Source organism: Balaenoptera physalus (assembly GCF_965194825.1).
Source record: "Balaenoptera physalus genome assembly, chromosome: 1".
NCBI lineage: Eukaryota > Metazoa > Chordata > Mammalia > Artiodactyla > Balaenopteridae > Balaenoptera > Balaenoptera physalus.
The window spans coordinates 159,854,474-159,875,370 of record NC_138882.1 but is presented as its reverse complement, the minus strand read 5'-3'; the positions used below and the strand labels follow the sequence as shown (position 1 = coordinate 159,875,370).

Below are 20,897 nucleotides of genomic sequence, written 5' to 3'. Positions count from 1 at the left end.
GAAGTACCTGTTTGTGATTTGCCTGCTGTTTACTAACCCATCAGCCACATTCAGTAGCTTGGGCAAACTCCTTCAAGGGGCCAAGGATGGGAAACATCTCTTTGCAAAGACCTGCACGTCAGTTGTGACCCCACACACGAGAGGGAGCAAAGGCTAGTTTCCTAACACATGGTAAATAGGATAGAAATGGAGGAAGGGCAGGGTATGGTATGGTACTCTCATCCCTGTAAGCTCCTCCCACACTTGTAGACAGCATCTGACCCCAGAGGGGAGGTACACAGAACCTGCTATACCCCTGCTTCCGAAAGGGAGAACTGGAGCAGAAACAAGGAGTCATATAGCTAGTTGTTAAAATGCCGTATTAGACAAGCACAGGTTCAAATCCTGCCTCCACCACATGCTCTTTGTAATAATAGCTGTAACAAAAATGCCTATCTCTTAGGGGTTCAATTAGACCATACAATATGTACAAAGTGCTTTGCACAATAGTAAGTTCTCAGCAAAAGGGAGCTATTGCTAATACATGAGAAAGAGGAAAGTGAAACACTATTTTGTGAAAATCTACTACAAGCCAGGCACTGTAGTTGTGACTTACATATTTCATCTCATTTAAGCCTCCCAACCATCAAGCAAAATAGGTAACAGTATTCCCATTTTACACATGAGAACACTAAGGCTCAGAGGCACTCAGCTCTTCAGGGCCCTGTTCTCCTCTCCCACATTTAAGGGCCCACTTTCTCCACTTGGCTGGTTCTCCCATCAGCCATAGGGCTAACAATGCATATCAACTATAGTTTTTCTTTTGAGCTAAGGTATGACTTTAACTAAAATGAACTCAACCATAGCAATAATTAAGTCTGTCCAAATCACTCAAATTTGTTTCTAATAAGAAAAACAAATTATAGCCTGGGTACAAAAGCGGAAACAGGGGGACTTCCCTGGTGGCACAGTGGTTAAGACTCTGCGCTCCCAATGCAGGGGCCCAAGTTCCATCCCTGGTCAGGGAACTAGATCCCACATGCATGCTGCAACTAAGAGTTCGCATGCCACAACTAAGGAGCCCGCATGCAGCAACTAAGGAGCCCATGTGCCGCAACTAAGGAGCCAGCGAGCCACAACTAAGGAGCCCAACTGCCACAAATCTTCCCCTTTTAGTAGCTTTCTCTGACACCTCATCAGAAAGTTAATTGCTTAAGTGATCCAGTAGCACAGTTTAACTTTTGTCTCACTATATTGTAAGATTTTAGTTATCTGTTTCTCCTCTTAGCAGTAATTTTCAGCAAGTCGGGTGAGAAGGATGGAAGATAGCAGGTGTAGGGGTGTATGTGTGTGTAAAAAGGCATATTTGAAGAGATCATTTCTTTTTTTCTTTGGCCGCGCAGCATGCGGGACCTTAGTTCCCCAACCAGGGATCAAACGCATGCCCGCTACAGTGGACACAGGGAGCCTCAACCACTGGACCGCCAGGGAAGTCCCTGAAGAGATCATTTCCTGTACTTGTTTTTTGTCAGACCCTTGAATCCAGTTTAAAATTTCAAGCAGCATTAAAGAAAAGTATAAGATTAGCTTTTTCCATCTAAGGAGTATATGAGTTTAAAAAGTCTGAGGAACACTGAGCTAAACATAGATCCTTAAGGGCAAGGACCACATTTTATTCATTTCTGTATCCCCAGCACAGGGCCAGGCACAAAGTAAGTGTGAGGCAATGTCTGCTGAATGAATTATGATGTCAGCTGCTCTGGAATCAGAACATAGCAGAACAGAGCAGGGCCTAAGAAGCAGGAAAAGCTTCTTTTCTTTCTTTCTCTCTCCTTCTTCCTACCCACCTCCCCCCAATTCTGTCCTCCCCAGTTAGAGACAGAGAGTGAGCGAGCATTGCCTTGGTGCCAGAATACTATTAAAAGGATTAATTTAGGGACCAGTGTTTGGACTGTCACATCCAATCACTACCCACAGATCTACAGCTTCCCAAGTCAGGCTCATGCAAAGAGGAATCAATTGCAAGGACACAGAGGGTCTGAACAGGCATACTAATGGCTTCCTGAGGTGCCAGCGGCCAGCTCTGACACTCCCATAAATTATCCGCCTTTTGATTTTACCTGTAGCTGTGGGGCACAAGGCACAATTCTGAACATATCAAAGCAATCTCTCGTCACCCAAGGCTCCCCCAAGAATGTCCCCAAAGGAGGATGCACTAAAAACAATGACCCAAAGGGAATCTGCTTCCCAGCAGGCCTGCTCCTAGCAGTCATCAATTAAAACCCAACAGGACCAAGTGGATAAAGGGACCCAGATCAAGACTAGGAGATATGGATAAGACATGCATCAGACTGCAGTTCTGTAATGACTATACATCTCTCACTCAAAGGAAGAGAAATCACAGCAATAAACTCACACAATTTCATCTGGGGGCAACTCTGCACCAGCTCTAACAGTACCTCGCAGCATGACCTCGGACAACACACTTAACCTTCCTGGGCCTCAGTTTCCTCACATGCGTAGCAGGGACAATAATGCTGACCACCTGACCCGCTTCCCAGAGTGGTGATGAAAAGTAATAAAAAGCATTCAAGAGGCACTTTACAAAGCCACAAGGGTTGCAACATTAATAAACGACCCCGACAGACCAGGAAAATGACTGGTCACACTTCGGTGAATTTCTTTCGGGTAGCTGCTCACTCAGTTCACTTCACTGATGGTGCTGGGGCTAAGGTCCACCCTGAAGAAAGTTCTGGAATTCCGAATGGGACTCCTGCTGTCTGAAGATTTTCCATTATGAAGAGCAGCATCTTGCTTTAGTTATAATTTCCTCCTGTTTGCTGGCTGCCTCTGCCAGGTGCTAGGTTTCTATCACATGGCCACAATGACAATTGGGCGCACCCCAAATGTACTAAGCCAAAGGCCAAGTCACCCAATTGCTACCTGCTTTTTAAAAAATTGTGTAAAATACTGTTAGTAACAAAAGTTAAGGACACCTTGCTAAGAGTTTTACATCTCATTAAATCCTTTAACCAACCTATTAAGTTCCATTTTACATATAGAAAAGCTAAACTCAGAGAGGTAAGTCATTTGCCCAAGGTCACATAAGCACTGACATCAGAAACCTCTAGCAATGCACACCGGAGCTTGCAGGAAGAGGAAGACAATTCATCAGACACTCAACAAATACTTTATTTGATCCCTGTACCTGACACATACCATCATACTCAACTAGGAGACACTCTCAAAACCAGAAAAAGATCATCAGTTTCTTAGAAGCAAGCAAAGAAGAAGACTAAGTAGGACATACAGAGAATGAGGCAATTCCCTGGGAAGCTTAGGAAAATGGGTCCCCCTCCGTGTGTACAGTTCAAGAAATTCAAAGCAACTAACATTAAGCTATGAGACCAAAGACCAAAATCTCTCCCCAGCTACATTTATTCACTACTACTTTCAACAGAAAAGAGTTCCCCCAAACTTCTCATTCACTCCACACCAACTTGTCCTTCCCACATCTTTTCTAGTCTGTGAAATAGGAGCTGGTATCGCCAACAATTTCTCTGGTAGACATCCTTTAAGCTCAAGTAGATGGCCAGGAAATTAGCAAAGAGAACCAGTATACACAAAGATGCAAAGATTCAGGTATACTCAATTTTTAATTGTCAAAACACTGCCTCAAAGGTGAAAATGTTACCCATGTAACTGCCACAGCCTCCTTACTGGTCTCTCTGTCTCAGGTACTATCCCCTTCAATCCATTCTTAACACTGAACATTGAAATTAAAGCAAACTTTCTAAAACACAAATCTAGTATCAGTCCACTTCTTAAAACCTTTCAATGGCTTCTCACAGCTTTTATGATGGTCTGATCCAGTGGTTGGTCCACAGGCCAAATCCAGCTGCCACCTGTTTTTATAAAGTTTACTGGAACACAGCCATGCTCACTCATTCTCCTACTATGGCTGCTTTCGTGCTATAGCAGCAGAGTAAACAGTTGTGACACAAACCCATAAAGACTAAATTATTCACTATCTGGTCCTTTACAGTAAAAGTTTGCTGACCTAGTCTAACCTTTTTTTCTACCCACCATTTAATCCTAAGAGTTTATAAGGCCCTGGCTTCTGCTTACCTTTCCTCCTTAATTTCTCACTGTATTCTCCTGTCTCCTGCCCACTGAGTACTTTATGTTTCAATCACACTGAACTTCAGTTTCTCAAACTCAACAAAGCTCTGACCTTCACACTTGGTTCTTCACATCTTCATCTAATTCTAGCTGAGTAGTTTACTTCCTCTGAAAAGCCTTCCCTGAACCCACCAGTCTGGGCTGGAGATCCTTCTAAGTACTCTCAAGCACATATACTTACCTCGTTACAGCACTCTCAGAGGTCTTGTGACTGCTTCAATACTATCTGTCTCGCCCATGAACCTGTAAGCTCTTTGGTGTCAGGGATAGCAGCTGTCTTGCTCACCACCACAATCCTACCACCAAGCAAAATGCCTGGACCTCAGTTATTCAACAAACAGCATCTGACATCCTGGATATCAATCGTCAGAGTCTACCTTTTTAGCCAGCCCCGATCCTCGTAAAACGGAGACAGACTGGGATTAACCATCCACCCAAAGGTGACCCACAACCCAAATTTGATAAATGTATGTGACCAAGATCCCAAAGGCCTTGGTCAAATGCATTTATCAGACGCCAAATAAATGTGATCCTTCCTATTGTCTTAAGATGTGTATTTCTCAGGATAAAGGATTATTCCGGCTCTATTCAACCTTCCTGAACTTCAAGTAGGTGCTCATGTAATGCCCACTGAGAAATCATGGCAGAACTTGAAAGTATGGATATCCCACCTTCAACTCTCACCACTTTATAGACTTTGGGTAAGTTTCAGTAGTCTTTTAGCATATGGTATCTTGTCAGAAAAAGCTACAGAAAAGTACAGTCTGCACCAGTCCCCACTCCCCACCCTCCAAGCCCAAATACTCATAAGGAAGAAGTCAAGCCAAACCTTGACCATGCAACAGGATTCTCACCTCTCCTTACTTCGAAGATGCCAAGACTGGCCGCTGGGGATGCTGAAGGTTCTGTGAGAGCTGGAAAGCCCCAATGCTGTGGATAAATACAGATCTCTGCAACAAGTCTATTTCAATACTGTCTGAAACAACTTAAAGATCACACTATACTTCAAACTCCTAAACTCAAACTACTTTGGGATAACAGTTATCTATGTGGAAGCACAGTGCCAGTACAGAGCTTTCAGAAGCTACTACTACTACAGTTGACCTTTGAACAACACAGGTTTGAACTGCGCAGGTCCACTTCTTATGTGCAGATGTTTCTCAATAAATAAATATATTGGGAGATTTTTTTGGAGATTTGTGACAATTTGAAAAAACCTGCAGATAAACCACATAGCCTAGAAATACCAAAAAAAATTAAGAAAAAGTTAGGATGTCATGAATGCATTAAATATAAGTAGATATACACATAACATACAAAATATGTGTTAATCAACTGCTTATGTTATCAGTAAGGCTTCTGGTCAACGCTATTAGTAGTTAAGTTTTTGGGGAGTCAAAAGTTATAAGCAGATTTTCAACTGTGTGGGGAGTCGGTTACCCTAACCTCTGCGTTTTTCAATGGTCAACAATATATACTTTTGCAATGATGAATTTCATCTTCTCTAGTGGCATACTTTTCTTCCTAAGGAGGTTTATCTCCTAGAAATACTAAACATTTACAATATCTGAGCTTGGACTGAGAGAGATGGCCATGAAGTCGTGGCTCTCTGGATAATCCCAAATCCTAGTCTAGCCAAGGAGGGGACACTAGTAAAGGCTGACAATATTCAAAACTCAGGAACTGAAGCAGGGATTGGGGGAAACACTGGTTGCCACAAAGCCACAGGCCATACTGCAAATGGCCACACAGACCAGGAAACACTTGCAGGATATATCCAGGTCTGCCTCAAGTTCTAAAAAAGTCAAGGTAATCAAACCCCAAATCAAATCATCAATGGACACCTATCATATTTATCACTTAATTCAGATTTTCCATACTCCGGTTTCTCTTCAGATAACTTAAATCTTGCACCTTTTACTCATCAGATCTTCCAAAGGATTAGAAGTTGCAGAGGTGCCCTTGTAAGCTAGCAACGCCCTTGCACGAAGAAACACCTAGGTTTGGAACCAATCTATTCCTGTCTACCACTCTACACATTTAACACTTTATTCTACTCAGATCCCCTGGGAAAATGCCACTCGCCAACCTACCCCACCACAAAGAAAACACTTTTCAAAATGAAAGGGAATAAAAGCACTTTTATTTGGAAATTTCAAGTTGCAAGGAGAGCTCTCAGCCAAGCTCTGTGACCTAGCTAGCCGATTATTTACAGGATCTTTGGGCAGGAATTGTTAATGAGCTTTTAATTTGGAGTGCTTAAGTTGCCAAAGTGCTCTGAGCTCCAGTGAAGCACCACAGAATCCATAAAGGAAACCTTATCAATCACTTCCCGGCAGCTACTTCCCCCAACCCCCCCCCCCCCCACAAAAGGCAGCCAAGTGGGTTTCTAACCAAGATCACAGACACACACATTAGTGGAGTCACACTCCAAGTCCCTGTTTATAAATTGGCTCTCAAATGCTAGGGGATTCAGGTATAATATACTTAAGCTCCAGGCATGAACCCACCAAAACAAGGCATGCTGTGTATGATAAAGTCAGAATAAAGCAGAATTTGATGAAGCCAATTTCTGGTAGAAACTCTACAATCAAAAATCATTCAGCCAATCACAACCTACTATCGTTCAAATAGTGTACGGTCTTTAGCCAATGGGATTCCTGGTTTTTTGCCCTTCGCCTGGGAGACTGATAAAATGTCTGACAAGAACTAATACCAGAGAAGTGGCCAGAGACCTAGGGCAGAGGGAATGATGGGTACTATCAGTTTGCAAAATCCAGCCCTAAGGACAGAATCCAAACACCCAATGAGAAGCCACGTTCAGCATCTTCCAAGTCAACAAGGAGCAGTTATATTTTGCAAGAACTCGCAATCAAGCCCCAATCCAAGTTCATGCCTTTTTGTTTTAAGAAAACACCTGTTGCTGGAGCATTTGCAGGAAAAGCAAACAGAAAGCTAGCCAAGTTAGGCCCCTTATTCAATCCTTCCACCGTAACTACGACCACCGCTACAGATTTACAAAAAGAAGTAAACTGCTAAGCTTGTGTGTCTGTGTGTGTGTTGGGGAGCGGGTAAAGGGAATGTTCTCTCTACCATCTCCTTGCTAGTTTTCAATCCTCTTTGGTCAAAGCTCTCTTCCTCCTCCTAAGTAATCCCAGGTAGGAAGTCAGCATGCTTAATCACCTCACCCAGCCTGTCTTTCAAAGCCCTGCCCCTCTCCCTCTCCGCCAAAACGTTTCTCAGTAGACCATGCATCCAGGGTGAGCACATGGGCCAGCACCCCAGGCTGCACAAACTGCGCGCCGCGACCCTCACCCCGCATGCATTACCAGGGCCCAATCTGGGGGGGCCTCGCCGCATCACCCACCCCGGGGTGTTGCCCCCAACTCGGGCCCATCCAAGTCCAGGGGATTGTAAGGGGAGGAGCAGGGGGCCAGGAGACCAGCCCTCCTTCCCAGGGCCGCCCCCGCCCCCCGTCAGCAGCGGGAGAGGCTGTCGCCATGGCAACGCCCCCTCCTCGGGGCCAGCGCGGCAGGCTCCCTCCAGGTGCAGGCCCCGACTTCTCCCTCGGCCTGAGCAGGCGCTCAGGGCAGTTTACGGCGGCGGGCGCGGCCCGCGCCGACTGCGGCGCCGGCCAGGCAGAGGCAGGGCCAGCTCCGCCCGCTCCCCACCGCCCGTTCCCGGCCGCCTCAACAGCGGCAGCCAGCACCACGAGTCCACAACACACCGACTCACCTCCGCGCACTCTGACCCCGGCCGACGCGGCGGACGGGCGGGCGCGATGGCCAACCGCTGAGCCCGCCGCCGGCTCCTCCGACCAATGGGCTGCACGGGGGCGGGGCTTCTTCTCCCCAAAGGCTCGCTCTCCCGCCGACATGCGCGCGAAGGTGCGCCAAGATGGTGACTCCCCACCGCAGGCCTTATGGGACTTGTAGTGTCGAGGTTGCACGTATTTAGAAGAAAGTGAAGGGGGGCCTCACTTCTGAGCTGTGAAAGAAATTTTTTACAAAAGGAAACTTTCTAAGGCCTAGAGAAACCCAGGTCCCCCACTTCCGTTTTCCCACCTTCCAATATACTCATGAGGTGAGTATAGGCTCATAAGGTGACATGTTGTATTTAGATGTCACCTTCTCATGATTAGTACATTCAGCAAGCCATTACTATCATTTACTCTCTGAGGTCGGCCTGGGGGAAGACCTGAGAGGAGGGGGATTTTAGGCGAAGAAAAAAATGCTTAGATTTCTGAAGGGCCTTCCCAAGGAAGAGGGAACTAAGTTGTTAAGATCAGCTCCACAGGGAACTTCAGAGTTAAAAAGGATTCTGGCCTCAGCTGTGGGGAGTTTCAGCAGTCAGTCTCTTCAGTCAACTGGAGAGAACTCTGGCCAAAGCCAGAGATGTATTTCTTCATCTTGGTTGTGCCTCTCTGGGAAGTCATGGGTACTAGGTTCTGACCTGGGAAACCCCAGCCTTGTCCAAGCCAGTGATGGTTTTGACAGCCTCCCAGTCAGCCAGGAACCATCTTCTGTGCCCAGCTTAGGTCACCAAGCCCTCTGTCTGACATCTACATATTTTCACTTAAGAAAATGACGTCAGGGCTTCCCTGGTGGCACAGTGGTTGAGAATCTGCCTGCCAATGTAGGGGACACGGGTTCGAGCCCTGGTCTGGGAGGATCCCACATGCCGTGGAACAACTGGGCCCGTGAGCCACAATTACTGAGCCTGCGTGTCTGGAGCCTGTGCTCCGCAACAAGAGAGGCCGCGACAGTGAGAGGCCTGCGCACCGCGATGAAGAGTGGCCCCCACTTGCTGCAATTAGAGAAAGCCCTCGCACAGAAACGAACACCCAACACAGCCATAAATAAATAAATAAATAAATAAAACCAAAAGCCAACTAATTATTGTCAAAAAAAAAAAAAAAAAAGAAAAAAGAAAATGACGTCAGTTCTGGGCCCTACCACCTCTGTGAGCTCTGACCTTAACATAATGAATGGTTCCCACCTGAGCTGGGAAAGCCTGGTAATCCCCCTTTTAAGGAATGCCTTCCTTAATCCCACATGATGGGTTAGGTGATTCTACTGTGCACCTACGGAATTTATTGCATTGTTTTATAATTGTCTCTTTCTTTGTTGTCTCTCCCCCAGGGCTGTAAACTCCTGTAAGGTAGGCATTATTTCTATATTGTTCATGCTGTAAAGTAATACCCAGCACAGTGCCAGGCATAAAGCAGGCACACAATAAATGTTTGTGAACAAATGAGGGAATAAACACCAGCAGGGACAGGTGTCACTTAACCAAAGGTCAGTAAAGTGGAGGCACATCTGCCTATCGCCTGATTCTTGGAGCTGGAATTGGGTCTTCCTCTTTCCATTAATGTTATCTAGATGTTAATCCCAGTTGATCATATCAGTCAACATATTTTATAGTGCCTCTGCTAAGTGTCAGGCACTGTTTCTGTTGCTGAGGATTCACTGGTGAAGAAGACACACAAAATCTGTGTCCTCAAGGAGCTTTTACATTGAGGAGGAGGAGGGGAGAGGAAGAACAGACAATAAACAAGTAAGTAAATAGATAAATAAAATTAGACCAGTATAAAATAGATAGCTAGTGGGAAGCAGCCACATAGCTCAGGGAGATCAGGTCGGTGCTTTGTGACCACCTAGAGGGGTGGGATAGGGAGGGAGGGAGGGAGACGCAAGAGGGAGGAGATATGGGGATATATGTATATGTATAGCTGATTCACTTTTTTATAAAGCAGGAACTAACACACCATTGTAAAGCAATTATACTCCAATAAAGACATTTAAAAAAAAAATTAGACCAATAAGAGGCCTTAGTATGGCCTCTCTTGTCTCTGGCTTTGTTATATCCTGAATCTGGCCTGAGAATATGGCATAGCCAGCCTTCTTGGCTGTAAGAATGAAGTAAACACACACTATGAGAATTGGAGGCTTTCCTTAAGGCCCAGCCCCAGTATCCTCCATGGAACCCTTGACTTCCCCAAAATGTGTTCTTTCCTCCTTGGTGCCCTAGAGCTCATCTGAACAACTTCCAGGGCCTCACCACATTGTAAGCTCTTTTTGGACAAAGACCAGGCAAAATGCACTCAAATTGTAGGACAGTTTAAGTACACTTGGTACCTTACACTGCTGCCTAACCCAGCATTTGGCTCCCTCAAGCCTTTGGCTGTGTTCTGGTTCCCTAGAAAACAGAGCCTGAGGCAAAGCTTATGTAGTAAGTTTTCATTGGGAAATGTAATCCCAGGACAGCAAGAGTGAGGGGGAAAAGAGAAGTGAGGCAGGGAAGGAGGGAAAGAAAATATAAAGTAGTATTGTATGACCAAAGTTTAACAGAAAGCACAGCTAGTTGCTCTGTCCTACAGACCATGTAGAACCATCACTTCTCAGACAGGAAGAAAGGGAGGGTTGTGTTACCCCACCACTCCTGTAGCCACAGGGGGCGCCAGATCCCACACCCTAAAGCACAGTGGTTCATCTGAGACTAGAAAGGATGAGAGGAGCCTCTGGCTTGGTCAAAATAGGCCACTGCAGTCCCATCACAGTGGGCACATCGGAAGCTCTTTCAGAACCTAACCCTCCTCCCAGAGGGCGCTGAGACAACCAGATGTGTTAGTAAATGACGTGATAGCAGTGGCAGCTGGGTTGTCCATAAAACAGGTGGCCAAGGTCTGGGGTAGGGCAAGCAGATGGGGCGAGTGAATTTTCGGAGACAGATGAACTGAGTCCAATACAGGCACATATACACCCTGGGTAGACTGCCTGGCTGCTGGATTAAGTGACTGAACTAAAGTGAACACTGAGAGCAAGAACCAAAGAGGACCACATGGGTTCTTCTGCAGCCCTGTCAAACCACCAGGAAAAACCTCAAGATAGCCATCAAAGTTGGGACCTTAATCAGCAACTGAAGGGCAGAGAACCCAGGACCCAAGGACAGCGCATGGCAACCCCCAAACCTGGCACAGCTGAGAGAACCCAGACTGGATCTGAAACCATTTTATCTGATAACTGGAGAAACTGCTTCTGCCATTCTCAGTCCCTGTAAGCTATGTAAGATAGCATAGTGCAGTTATAGGGAGTGTGAGCGTGGAGAGAGCCTGCTCAGGTTTGCATCCTGGCTCTATCTGTGACCTTAGGCAAGTCACATATTCTCTGAGGCTCAGTTTCTTCATCTCTCTAGTGTAGGTAATACTAGTACCTACTTGTTATTAGAATTAAACGTGCTTAGCATGGTATCCTGCGTAAAGAGTGCAGTAAATATTGGCTGTTACTATTATTCTTGCCCCTCCCCCACCCCTCTTCCAACTCCTCTTCCCACCGTGACCACCACCATACCACCTCCTTGCTCCCCCACGCCCAGCCCCAGTCTTCTCTGCTCCAAGAGCAGTGGAGCCTAGACCTGGCCATGCCTTCTTCGTCCTGCTTTCCCCAGGGCTGTTCCCTATGAGCCTGAGCCATTCATCTCCCTGGTGACCTGAATCTGAACTAAGAGATGGATGTGGGGTGGCTGAGGCCAGGGTGGTAATGTGCTCCCTTATCTCTGTGCCCCTCACTGGGGCCTAGTTAATTTTCCCTTTGATTTTAATATAGATTTATTGAAAGTTTCAGTTATCAAAACAAACTGCAGCAGCAAATTGGTGTTCTTTGCTGGCCTACAAGTGCCTATAAAGCTGCCATGCTCGGGAACGAATGGGGCTCTCCGGGAGGTCAGTCATGGCAACAGGAGGTCCCTGGGGACATACACACTGCCGTTTAATATTTTTCTTATTAGCCTTTTTCTTCTTGGCTATCTAAGCCTCCCCTTTAAATTGGAAATCAAATGGAGCCACCTGCCCAGAGAGGCTCTCTTCCCCAAGCTGCTCCACTATTCCTTCTCCAGTCCTAGCCTCCCCACCTCTAATCTTCTGACTTCTCCCGGCCTCGCCCATTGTTCCAGAGAGAGTTGTGATTCACATGCCCCAGAGGTATGGCCCAATGCCCCGTCCCAACTGTGGAAGGTTGGCTTAGGCTATCCAGCCACTAGTCAGAAGCAAAGAATCCCTAGAAATGATTGGGGCCTCTTCCAGATCTGGTGCTCAGAAGGGAGGAAAAAACAAAGTTTTTAAAGCAAAAGAGTTGTTTTCCAAAGGGCAGACAGTCCTGTCAGGAGCTACTGAACTCAACAGAAGCAAAAAGGAGATGATGATCCTAGAGATTGGGCAGATTTTCCTTCCAGCCCAAGAACTGATTTCATTCTCACATCCCCACTGCCATTCCCAATAAGGCCCCTCCTCTCAATCCCAGCTTGATTTTTGAGACCCTCCATTTTCTGGTACCAATCTGCCTCTCTAAGTGCAACCTGCTTTCTTGCTTGCCCCAGTGGCTCTTATAGGTAGAACCACTCACTGCCACCTGTAGGCTCTGGAATCAGTCCTGTCCTAGGGGAGAGGCTTCATGATCTGGTAACCTCTCCCGTCCCAGTCATCATCTTCCCTTCTGGGCCTGAGGTGCTGCTGGGTCACTTGTACATGCCGCATCCCAATTCCCAATGGCTTCTCCTTGCTGTTAAACATTCCCTGCCAGCAACAAGGGCTACTGCTCTTCCTCAGAACTCAGACTATGACTAAAGGTCCTGACAGCTGTAGCTGTGCAGCTAGAGTGGTGGAAGGTGCAAGGGTTTGGATCCAGAGAGCCCAGGAGTTGAACCTTGGCTCTGACACTTGCTGCCTCTGTGACTTGGGGAACTTCTCTGTGGTTTCATTGCATCTTGTGCTTGCATCTACTCTTTTCTAAGGACCACTCTATAATGAAACGACTTGTCTGTATTGCTCACCTACAATACTCTGAGATCCTCGAGGAAGAAGACTGTGTTTTAATGGTCTTTATATTCCAAATATGTCTATTTGATGAATCAGTAAAGTCTGTTTCCTCTACTATAAAATGGAGATAATACCTACATAAACAAGAAAGCACCTACCGCAGTGCCGAACCAACATGAGGTAGGTGCTCAGTGAGTGAAGTTTCCTTCATCAATTTTCCCTTGAAGTTGGTCATCAGCCACCAGCACTCCCACTTTTTGCCTGTTCCCGTCTCGGCTTCAAGTTCAGCTCTTCTCTCCTGTTGCCTGCTGGAGCCCTTCCACCACAGTTCAAATGCCAGTATTCACCCTGGCCCCTTTAAAGTGGTGCCAACTTCTCCTCTCCTCTAGACCAGGCTCACTCCATTTCTCCAAATCTACTCACAAACTGCTGTCTCCTGGTGGCTCTATTCCCTGGACTACCTTGTAGTTCATCTATAGCAGTGCAGATGCTCCCTACCATCTATACCAGCTGGTGATACCAATAAATTTACATTAATGTTAGCACACCAGCGTTGCTGATTCTAGGCCCCCACCCTCTCCTGTAGAAATATTGGTCCCCTGCAATGTTCCTTAAAAAAAGCCTCAATTGTGCCCATGGAGCAATACAAGCTACTATGATCCACTGGCTTCTGTCATTAAGTGCACCGTGGATGCTGGCCTGGAATGCCTCTGCCTGATGTGCTCAATTCTCATGGTACCATGACAGTGTGAGAGCATGGCACTCTCTCACGAAGTAAGAAGATGACTCCCTCCATATTACATGCAGCTAGGGGGATGTGAAGCCCCACAGCAGGGAGGTTTGAGCTCTTAAGTGTTTCAGAGGCAGGTCTTTCCACTTATTTAACCAGTCCTTTTTCTTCCCATTTTGTACATCTACTACCACCAGAGGAGCAAAAATAGGGTGAGTTTAATAAGAGCCATCATACTGAACCAGACCCACGATCCCTCTTCAACCCTTAGTCCTATTGTGGAAACTGGCTCATCTGCCAGACCCCCCTCTCCTCTATCATTAGGTTTCTCTCTGGAGCTCTGCTGGCCCTTCCAGCAATATGGTGTCCATTGGGTTATCCAGTCATGCTGGTGTATACCTGATCCAGTTATGGGCTTGGTTCAAAATATTTTTCCTCTGAGAGGATTTTCAGCCCTGTGTAAAACAGTGGATTCAAATAGATATTTGGGTCAGGGGATGTTGCCTGGCTCCCCACACTGGATGTAGCCAAGTATCAGCTCGAAATCCCGTAGGACCACCATTACACTAAATTTCCCCCCCCCCCAGGATTTAGTGAATAAATTCCTTTTACTGCCTACCACCTTCTGTTACCTTCCCAGACTAGTGGGGCCTTGTCCTTACACTAGACCCCTTGTGGTTTCATAGCTCCTCCTTCCTGGTCTTGACTTGGTGTTCAAGTCCTCTACACTCAGGCTTCAACCTATGCTTCCAGCCTTATTTCCTAGTAGTTCTTTAACTCCCCTTCTCTTCCAGGCCAAAGGGACTGATTATTACGCATCGAGGAGCTTTGTATGTCTCTGCCTCTGAGACTTTGCTGGTGGTTCTCTCAACGGGGAGTGCCTTCCCCATTCCCATCTCTCAGCTGAACCCCGGGAGAAGCGTGCCCTGCTCCAGGAAGTATTTCCTGATCCCCAAGTGGCTATTCCTTCCCCTCTCCTGAGTCCCCAAACCCTATCTGCCTGTCACACCCTGCATGGTAGGCGGTAATGCACAGGCCAGAGGCTTGCTCAGCATTCTTGATCTCTAGGCACTGCCCGACCACAGCCCCCAGGACCTGAGAATGCTGCTGTAGAGCTTTTAAGAGGGCATCCAAGGCCTTCAGGGGATCTCCTCTGGCAACCCCAGCTGAACTAAGAGCTTGTGTGTATACTTTTTTCAAGATGCAACAAACATTCTTTGAATATCTAGTTTGTGTTAGGCTCCTTGAAAACTCAGGACAGGAACATGAGCCACAGACACAGTTCTTGCCCTCATAGAGCTTACACTCTACTGAAGGAGACACATGGGTAAGGAACCAAGTGTCACTCAGAGTGATAACTGTGATCATAGAGACCAGTTGCCATGAAGGTTTTAGGATGAGGGGTCAATCACAGCTGGAAAGGTTTCTTAGAGCAGGTGACATTTAAGTCAAGTCTTAAAGGTTGAGCAGGACTTTCCCAGGCCCAGGAGGTGGGGAAGAAAAGAGTGAAGAGGGCAATACAGGCAAAGGGAATAACATGAGCAAAGGCTCAAGGCAAAGAAACGGCCCATGTGTGGATGGGAATAAAGCCAGTACTACTGGAGCAGAAAGCATGGCAAAGCGAGTGGTGAAAGAAGAGTTTGAAGAAGTAGGCAAGAGTTAAATTCATGTGTAGTCTTATAAGCAAGCCTTCTTAAGGTGTTTGGACTTGATCTTGAAGGCAATAGAGAGCCACCCAAGGGTTTAAAGCAGGGCAGTGACTAGGTCAGTTCGGTGTTAGGGTGGTACTGCTCAAGCTTTAATGTGCTTGCATTCCAAGCACCTGGAGATCTTGTTAAAATGCAAATTGTCATTCTGTGGTCCTGGGAAAGGCCTCAGATTCTGCATTTCTCAGAGTTCCGTGGTGACGCCGATGCTGCTGGTCCTCAGACCACGCAAGAAGTAGGCAGGTCTTAGTGCCACCTCTCTGGCCCAACTTCCCGCCTTCCCCAGTGCATCCACTCACAGAGCATTCTTCTTTTCACTGAAAACGGTTCAAGGCTGCTGTGGCTCTTCACTTTTATTTAGCATCTATATTTTAGAAGTTGTTCATTGATAATTTGCTCCACGCCCAGCAAAGGATCAGGTGCAGAGGGCGCAGGGCTGGGGGAAGACAATAAGCAAGACATTTTCCTGCCCAAAAGTGTTCAGCGTCATCTGTGAAGGGGCAGTTTTCCCTGAGCTGCCCTCTGCCAGACTTGTCATAAACATGGTAAATGAGGCCTGTCTCAGTAGTGCTCCCTGGGGCCCCACCTCCTCGGCAGCCCCATCCAGAGATGAGCCTGTTTATCCCTAACGGTTGTCTGTGACCTCTAAATCAATTCCCTGTCTGATACAAAAACCCTGGGCCTCCCCAATCCTCCTCCCAATTCCAGGCTATGTCAGTTTGTAAAATTGGAGGCACGTGTGATGACAGGAGTTATAAGCACAGGCTCTGAAGTCAGACTGCCTCGGTTCATAGCCCAACTCCACTACTTATTAGGTGGGTGACCTTGGGCAAGTGGCTCAGTTCTCTAAGCCTCAGTCCTCTCTTCTGTAAATTGGGGATAATAATTCTTCCTGTGTCATGAGTCTGTTTTGAGACTCAGATGTGGCAATGCCTATAAAGCACAGCCCCTGAAACAAGCAGACAGTACCCCATAACTGTTAGCTTTTTTTTTTTTTAAAGGAATTCCTTTTATTTTTATTATTTATTTATTTATTTTTGGCTGTGTTGGGTCTTAGTTTCTGTGCAAGGGCTTTCTCTAGTTGCGGCAAGCGGGTGCCACTCTTCATCGCGGTGCGCGGGCCTCTCACCATCGCGGCCTCTCTTGTTGCGGAGCACAGGCTCCAGACGCGCAGGCTCAGTAGGTGTGGCTCACGGGCCCAGCCGCTCCGCGGCATGTGGGATCCTCCCAGACCAGGGCTCGAACCCGTGTCCCCTGCATTGGCAGGCGGACTCCCAACCACTGCGCCACCAGGGAAGCCCAGCTATTTTTTTTATAAATACGAAAAGCTATGTGTACAGGAGCTTACCAAAGCCCTGTTGAAAGCCTGTATAAGCGAAAATCCCTGTCATCCCCTCTCCACCTAGGACGGCTTTTTCTGCTTGTACCAACCCCTCCCTAATGCTGGGGAGACAGAACACAGCCCGAGGCCGGCAGTGCAGAGGTGCCCCGCTGGATGAGGCAGGCTTTGGAGAGCAATTACAGGGCAGGAGGCTTCAGCCTCCCAAAGCTGAGGCTCCGTGTTGGAGGGGGATGCTTTGTGGATTCCCTCCTACCTCCACGCATCCCCACAGGGTCCCCTCTGCCCGGGGTCACCGGGGCTGCCCCTCCTTCTGGCTGCAGGGAGAGAGGCAGCTTCAATCATTCATCTTAATGTCTTTATTAAGCAGGGTTATGACCAGGATGAGACAAGAAACAAGGTCTTTTAGCGTAAAAACACGGGCTCCCTGGGCTTGGCCCCAGGGGACTCCTCTGCTGCCGCTCCCAGCTACCGCTTCTGGAGGTCCAGGTCAGGCAAGATGATTCTGCCCTGATTTCTCTCTCTCCCTGCTTCTTTGGAAACTTCTAAGGGCCTGCGCAGAGCTTTCATGTCCAAAGGGAAGAACATGACTTGGCATTTGGTGGCAGCCACGGGGCCCTCAAGGCTGTCTGTGTTAGGCTTGAGCCCTAACTTGGGATCACTATCCTCATCACATCATCACTCACCCCCATGTGCAGGCAGCGACAGCCTTAGCCGCTGAGGCCGGGATGGGGTGGGGTGGGGGGCACGATGGGGCCTGACCTGGAGTCTGCGCTCAGAGCCTAGGCAATAACAGTATTCCTGATTATGGAAAGACTGAGGAGGATCCTAACAGGACCATTCCACAAGTCCCCATTACTCGGAGAAGTTTCCGGAGCCATCGTGGAGTCAGCATATGCTCAGACCCAGGCCTGGGCTCTAGGGCAGTAGCTGTTGGCCCATAGAGCCCATGGCTTACTGACTCTTACCCATCCCCATGCGAGGGCAGCGGTTTGTGGGCGGCAGCAGGGCCAACCCCCTGACCTGGAGAGAAGGGCAGAGGCTCCGGGAGAACCAGAATCAAAAAGCCTCAACCCAGAACACACAAGGAGACCTCAAAGGGAGCCGTGTGCCCAGACCCACCCTTCAGAGGCATGGAAAGAGTCCCCAGATAACCGTTCCCACATTTTAGTAACATCACCCTGAGAACGCGAGTCCTTAGCTAACCGACATGGGAGGATGAGAACACGGAGCATGAAGAGGTCAAGGTTCAGAAGGAAGAGACGGGTCACCCAGCACAGTTTGCTGACCAACAGCCCTGCTAATCCTCAGGCCACTGACTTCTGTTTCCCACTGTGCTGCTGCCTTCTCAATGGCCCTGCTTTCTCCCTCTATTTCAAGACTTATCCTGAACGTGACCTTCTCACATGGGCTTCCCTGAGGCAGGCTGGCACAGAGGAAAAGCTCAAGCTGTGGAGTCATGTGGTAAAACTGGGTTCCCATCCTGGTTCTACCCACTTCAAACCAAGCAACGCTGGGCAAGTCATTGCTGCTCCCTGAGGGTCATTTCCCTCTTTTGTTCCTAAAGGTCTTGAGGGGTCACCAAGACAGTCTGTGTTCAGCTTAGAGTTGGACCTGGAACACAGCAGAGGAGAGAGGGATGGAGGAGGGAACTGGGGGTCTCAGTCCTCTTCATCACAGGAAGAACGCAGGGGTGTCCCCTACTCTCCTCCCTGCAGGCTGTGGGTGAGAGGCCTTGGCCAAGGAGGGCCGAGAGAGAGCAGGCGGGCTGTGGAGGGAATGCCTGAGCCGCTGAGGGCAGCACAAAGTCAGAGTGACTTAGCACTGGTCCCAGGGGCTGCATGAGCCAGGCAGGCTTTTACAGAGATATCCAGGGAACAAGAAATACCAGCAAGGAAGTTGCCCCATTAATAAATAAGAAGGCGGGAAATTAATGATGGTCTGAAAATGGCTGAGCTACTGAACTCATTCTTTAAATCTGTCTTTAACAAGAAAAATAAAGAAAAGAGATTTGGCCAATTAGGAGGTAATGAAGACATTGTAAAAATAACACCTGACAAAAAGCACACGTTGGTGGCGGGGGGAGGCACTGAGTGAACATCTAATGGCCTTGACCCTGCCCCTACCCCGACCCCAGAAGAAGGCTAACAACACAGGGGAGAACAGGGGATCATTACAGGGCCTGGGAAGGAGTAGGGAAGGAACCAGAATGGGGAAACTCCGATTTGGGCTTAATTGATGTTTTTTAAGAACCTATCGTGAGCCAGGCACACCTTCTCCAACATTGTCTCCTGTGAAGGCTGGAATGAAGGTGAGAATGGGGGCGAGGGGGGCAGATAAAAGGGGAGCCAGAACGAGGGCACATGAGGTGATTGAAGGGTGCCCAGAGATGGGGCATCTCTAAGGGCAGGGAAAAAGCGGGACCCTGATTAGAACCACAAAAAGTCTAGGCCCCTGACATATTTGGGGTGGCCACTTTGGACCATATGCCTGTAAATAGCAGAAGGGAACAGGCGAGGAGGCATGGGAGGGAAGGAGAAATGTGTCAGAAGGAGAGACCTGGAGCCTAAAAGAGAGGGCGCAAAGCGCTTACATGGAGGAAGGAAAGTGAGAGATGGTATTTGGGTGGGGCTTAGGGAAGGAGCGTGGAGGGGAGGGGTGTGGGGCCCTTCTGCTAAGTTCTGGGAAAAGCACACTGCTCGCCAGCTCCAGCCCTCCACCGCGGCCCAGGTGACCACCCACTGAGCAGCATGGCAGCCTCAGTGACAGATGGCGTCGCAGGTTGAATGTAAGCGAAGGAGCTTGAAGAAATAAGAGAAGGGTGAGCTAGAAAGATGAGGGTGAGAAGGAAGTCCCAGAGAAGGCGTGACCTTGTAGGGCAAGCTACAGGGGTAGAGTCTGGATGCTGCTCTGCACACCCCACCACCCAGGTCACTGGTGCAGCGGCACTCGTCCCACCCACTCTCCCTGAGCAGCTGGGGACCGGGAGGGTGTCTGCGAGAGGAGCAGGGTCACAGAGGAGGAGATTTAAAGGTGGGTTCTTGAGCTTCCCTGGTGGCACGGTGGTTAAGAATCTGCCTGCCAATGCAGGGGACACGGGTTCGATCCCTGGTCCGGGAAGATCCCACATGTCGTGGAGCAGCTAAGCCCGTGCTCCACAACTACTGAGCCTGCGCTCTAGAGCCCAAGAGTCACAACTACTGAGCCCATGTGCCACAGCTACTGAAGCCCACGTGCCTAGAGTCCGTGCTCTGGAACAAGAGAAACCACCACAATGAGAAGCCTGCGCACCACAACGAAGAGTAGCCCCCGCCCGCCGCAACTAGAGAAAGCCCGCGCGCAGCAACAAAGACCCAGTGCAGCCAAAAATAAATAAATAAAATAAATAAATTTATAAAAAAAAATAAAGGTGGGCTCTTGGGAAGATCTAGGCAGGGAGGGAGGGGTGGGGCTTGAGGAAGAAAGTAAGGGAGGGAGGATGCAGGCCCACTCTACCCCCACCCGCGCCCCCTCTTATGCACAATTGAACATGGTCCTATGGCTAGGAAGGGAGCCCATGCATCCTCACCCCTCTGCATCCTTTCCTAGGCCATGGTCCACCCTCCCCTGCAGTTCCTGGGTGCTGCCTTTGGGCTAACTGCCCAGGGAAGCCAAGGCCCACAGCTTTCCCCTGGGGACAGAGGTGGTCCAGGGTCCGTCCTGAAATCTGGTTCCAGGATTCAATCCAAAGTGGCTGGACCATAACAACACTGACATCGTCCACGTGGGGCATGGGGGGTACAGACAGTGACACCGCAGGAGAAAAGGAGGGCAGTCGGTGATGAATAGGGGCAGTCAGAGCCTCGTTAGAGGGGGTGTGGAGAGGATGGCCACTGCAGGGATGAGCCCGGGGCCTGATTTATCATCTTCAGAGCTGATCTGAGCAAGAGGGGTTAAGTAGCAAGTTAATGAAATCTGCAGATGCTGCTAAATGGGGAGAGCTGGATGGCTAGAGGGGATACAGGAGGGAGGCAAGCAGGCAGGCTGGCCCCTGGAGAAGGAGACTCATGTGGAGGGGAGAGAAGATAGACGTAGCCCAGCTGAGGGGAATCCTGTCACATAGTCCCTGAAATCCGGTTTTGGCCAGCCAGGGAGAAAGAGGTTAGACAG

The 20,897-nt window shown here is 48.4% G+C and overlaps 1 protein-coding gene across 15 annotated transcripts in view; it reads right to left on the bottom strand.

The window, feature by feature from the left end:
• ERI3 (ERI1 exoribonuclease family member 3) overlaps positions 1-7,972 on the bottom strand; it is a 128,164-nt gene extending 120,192 nt beyond the window's left edge. For 6 of the 15 annotated variants that reach the window (XR_014261894.1, XR_014261895.1, XM_082455689.1 and 3 more), the window contains exons 1-2: positions 7,529-7,887; positions 5,016-5,091 (exon numbers count right to left, since the gene is read on the bottom strand). Coding sequence is in view for 6 of the 15 variants with exons in the window: in XM_082455689.1 (XP_082311815.1) it covers positions 5,016-5,091; positions 7,529-7,663 (211 nt within the window). In the remaining 9 variants the exon portion in view is untranslated. The other 9 variants (XM_082455698.1, XM_082455699.1, XM_082455690.1 and 6 more) reach the window with 8 other exon arrangements.
• Between the last annotated feature and the right edge of the window lie 12,925 nt (positions 7,973-20,897).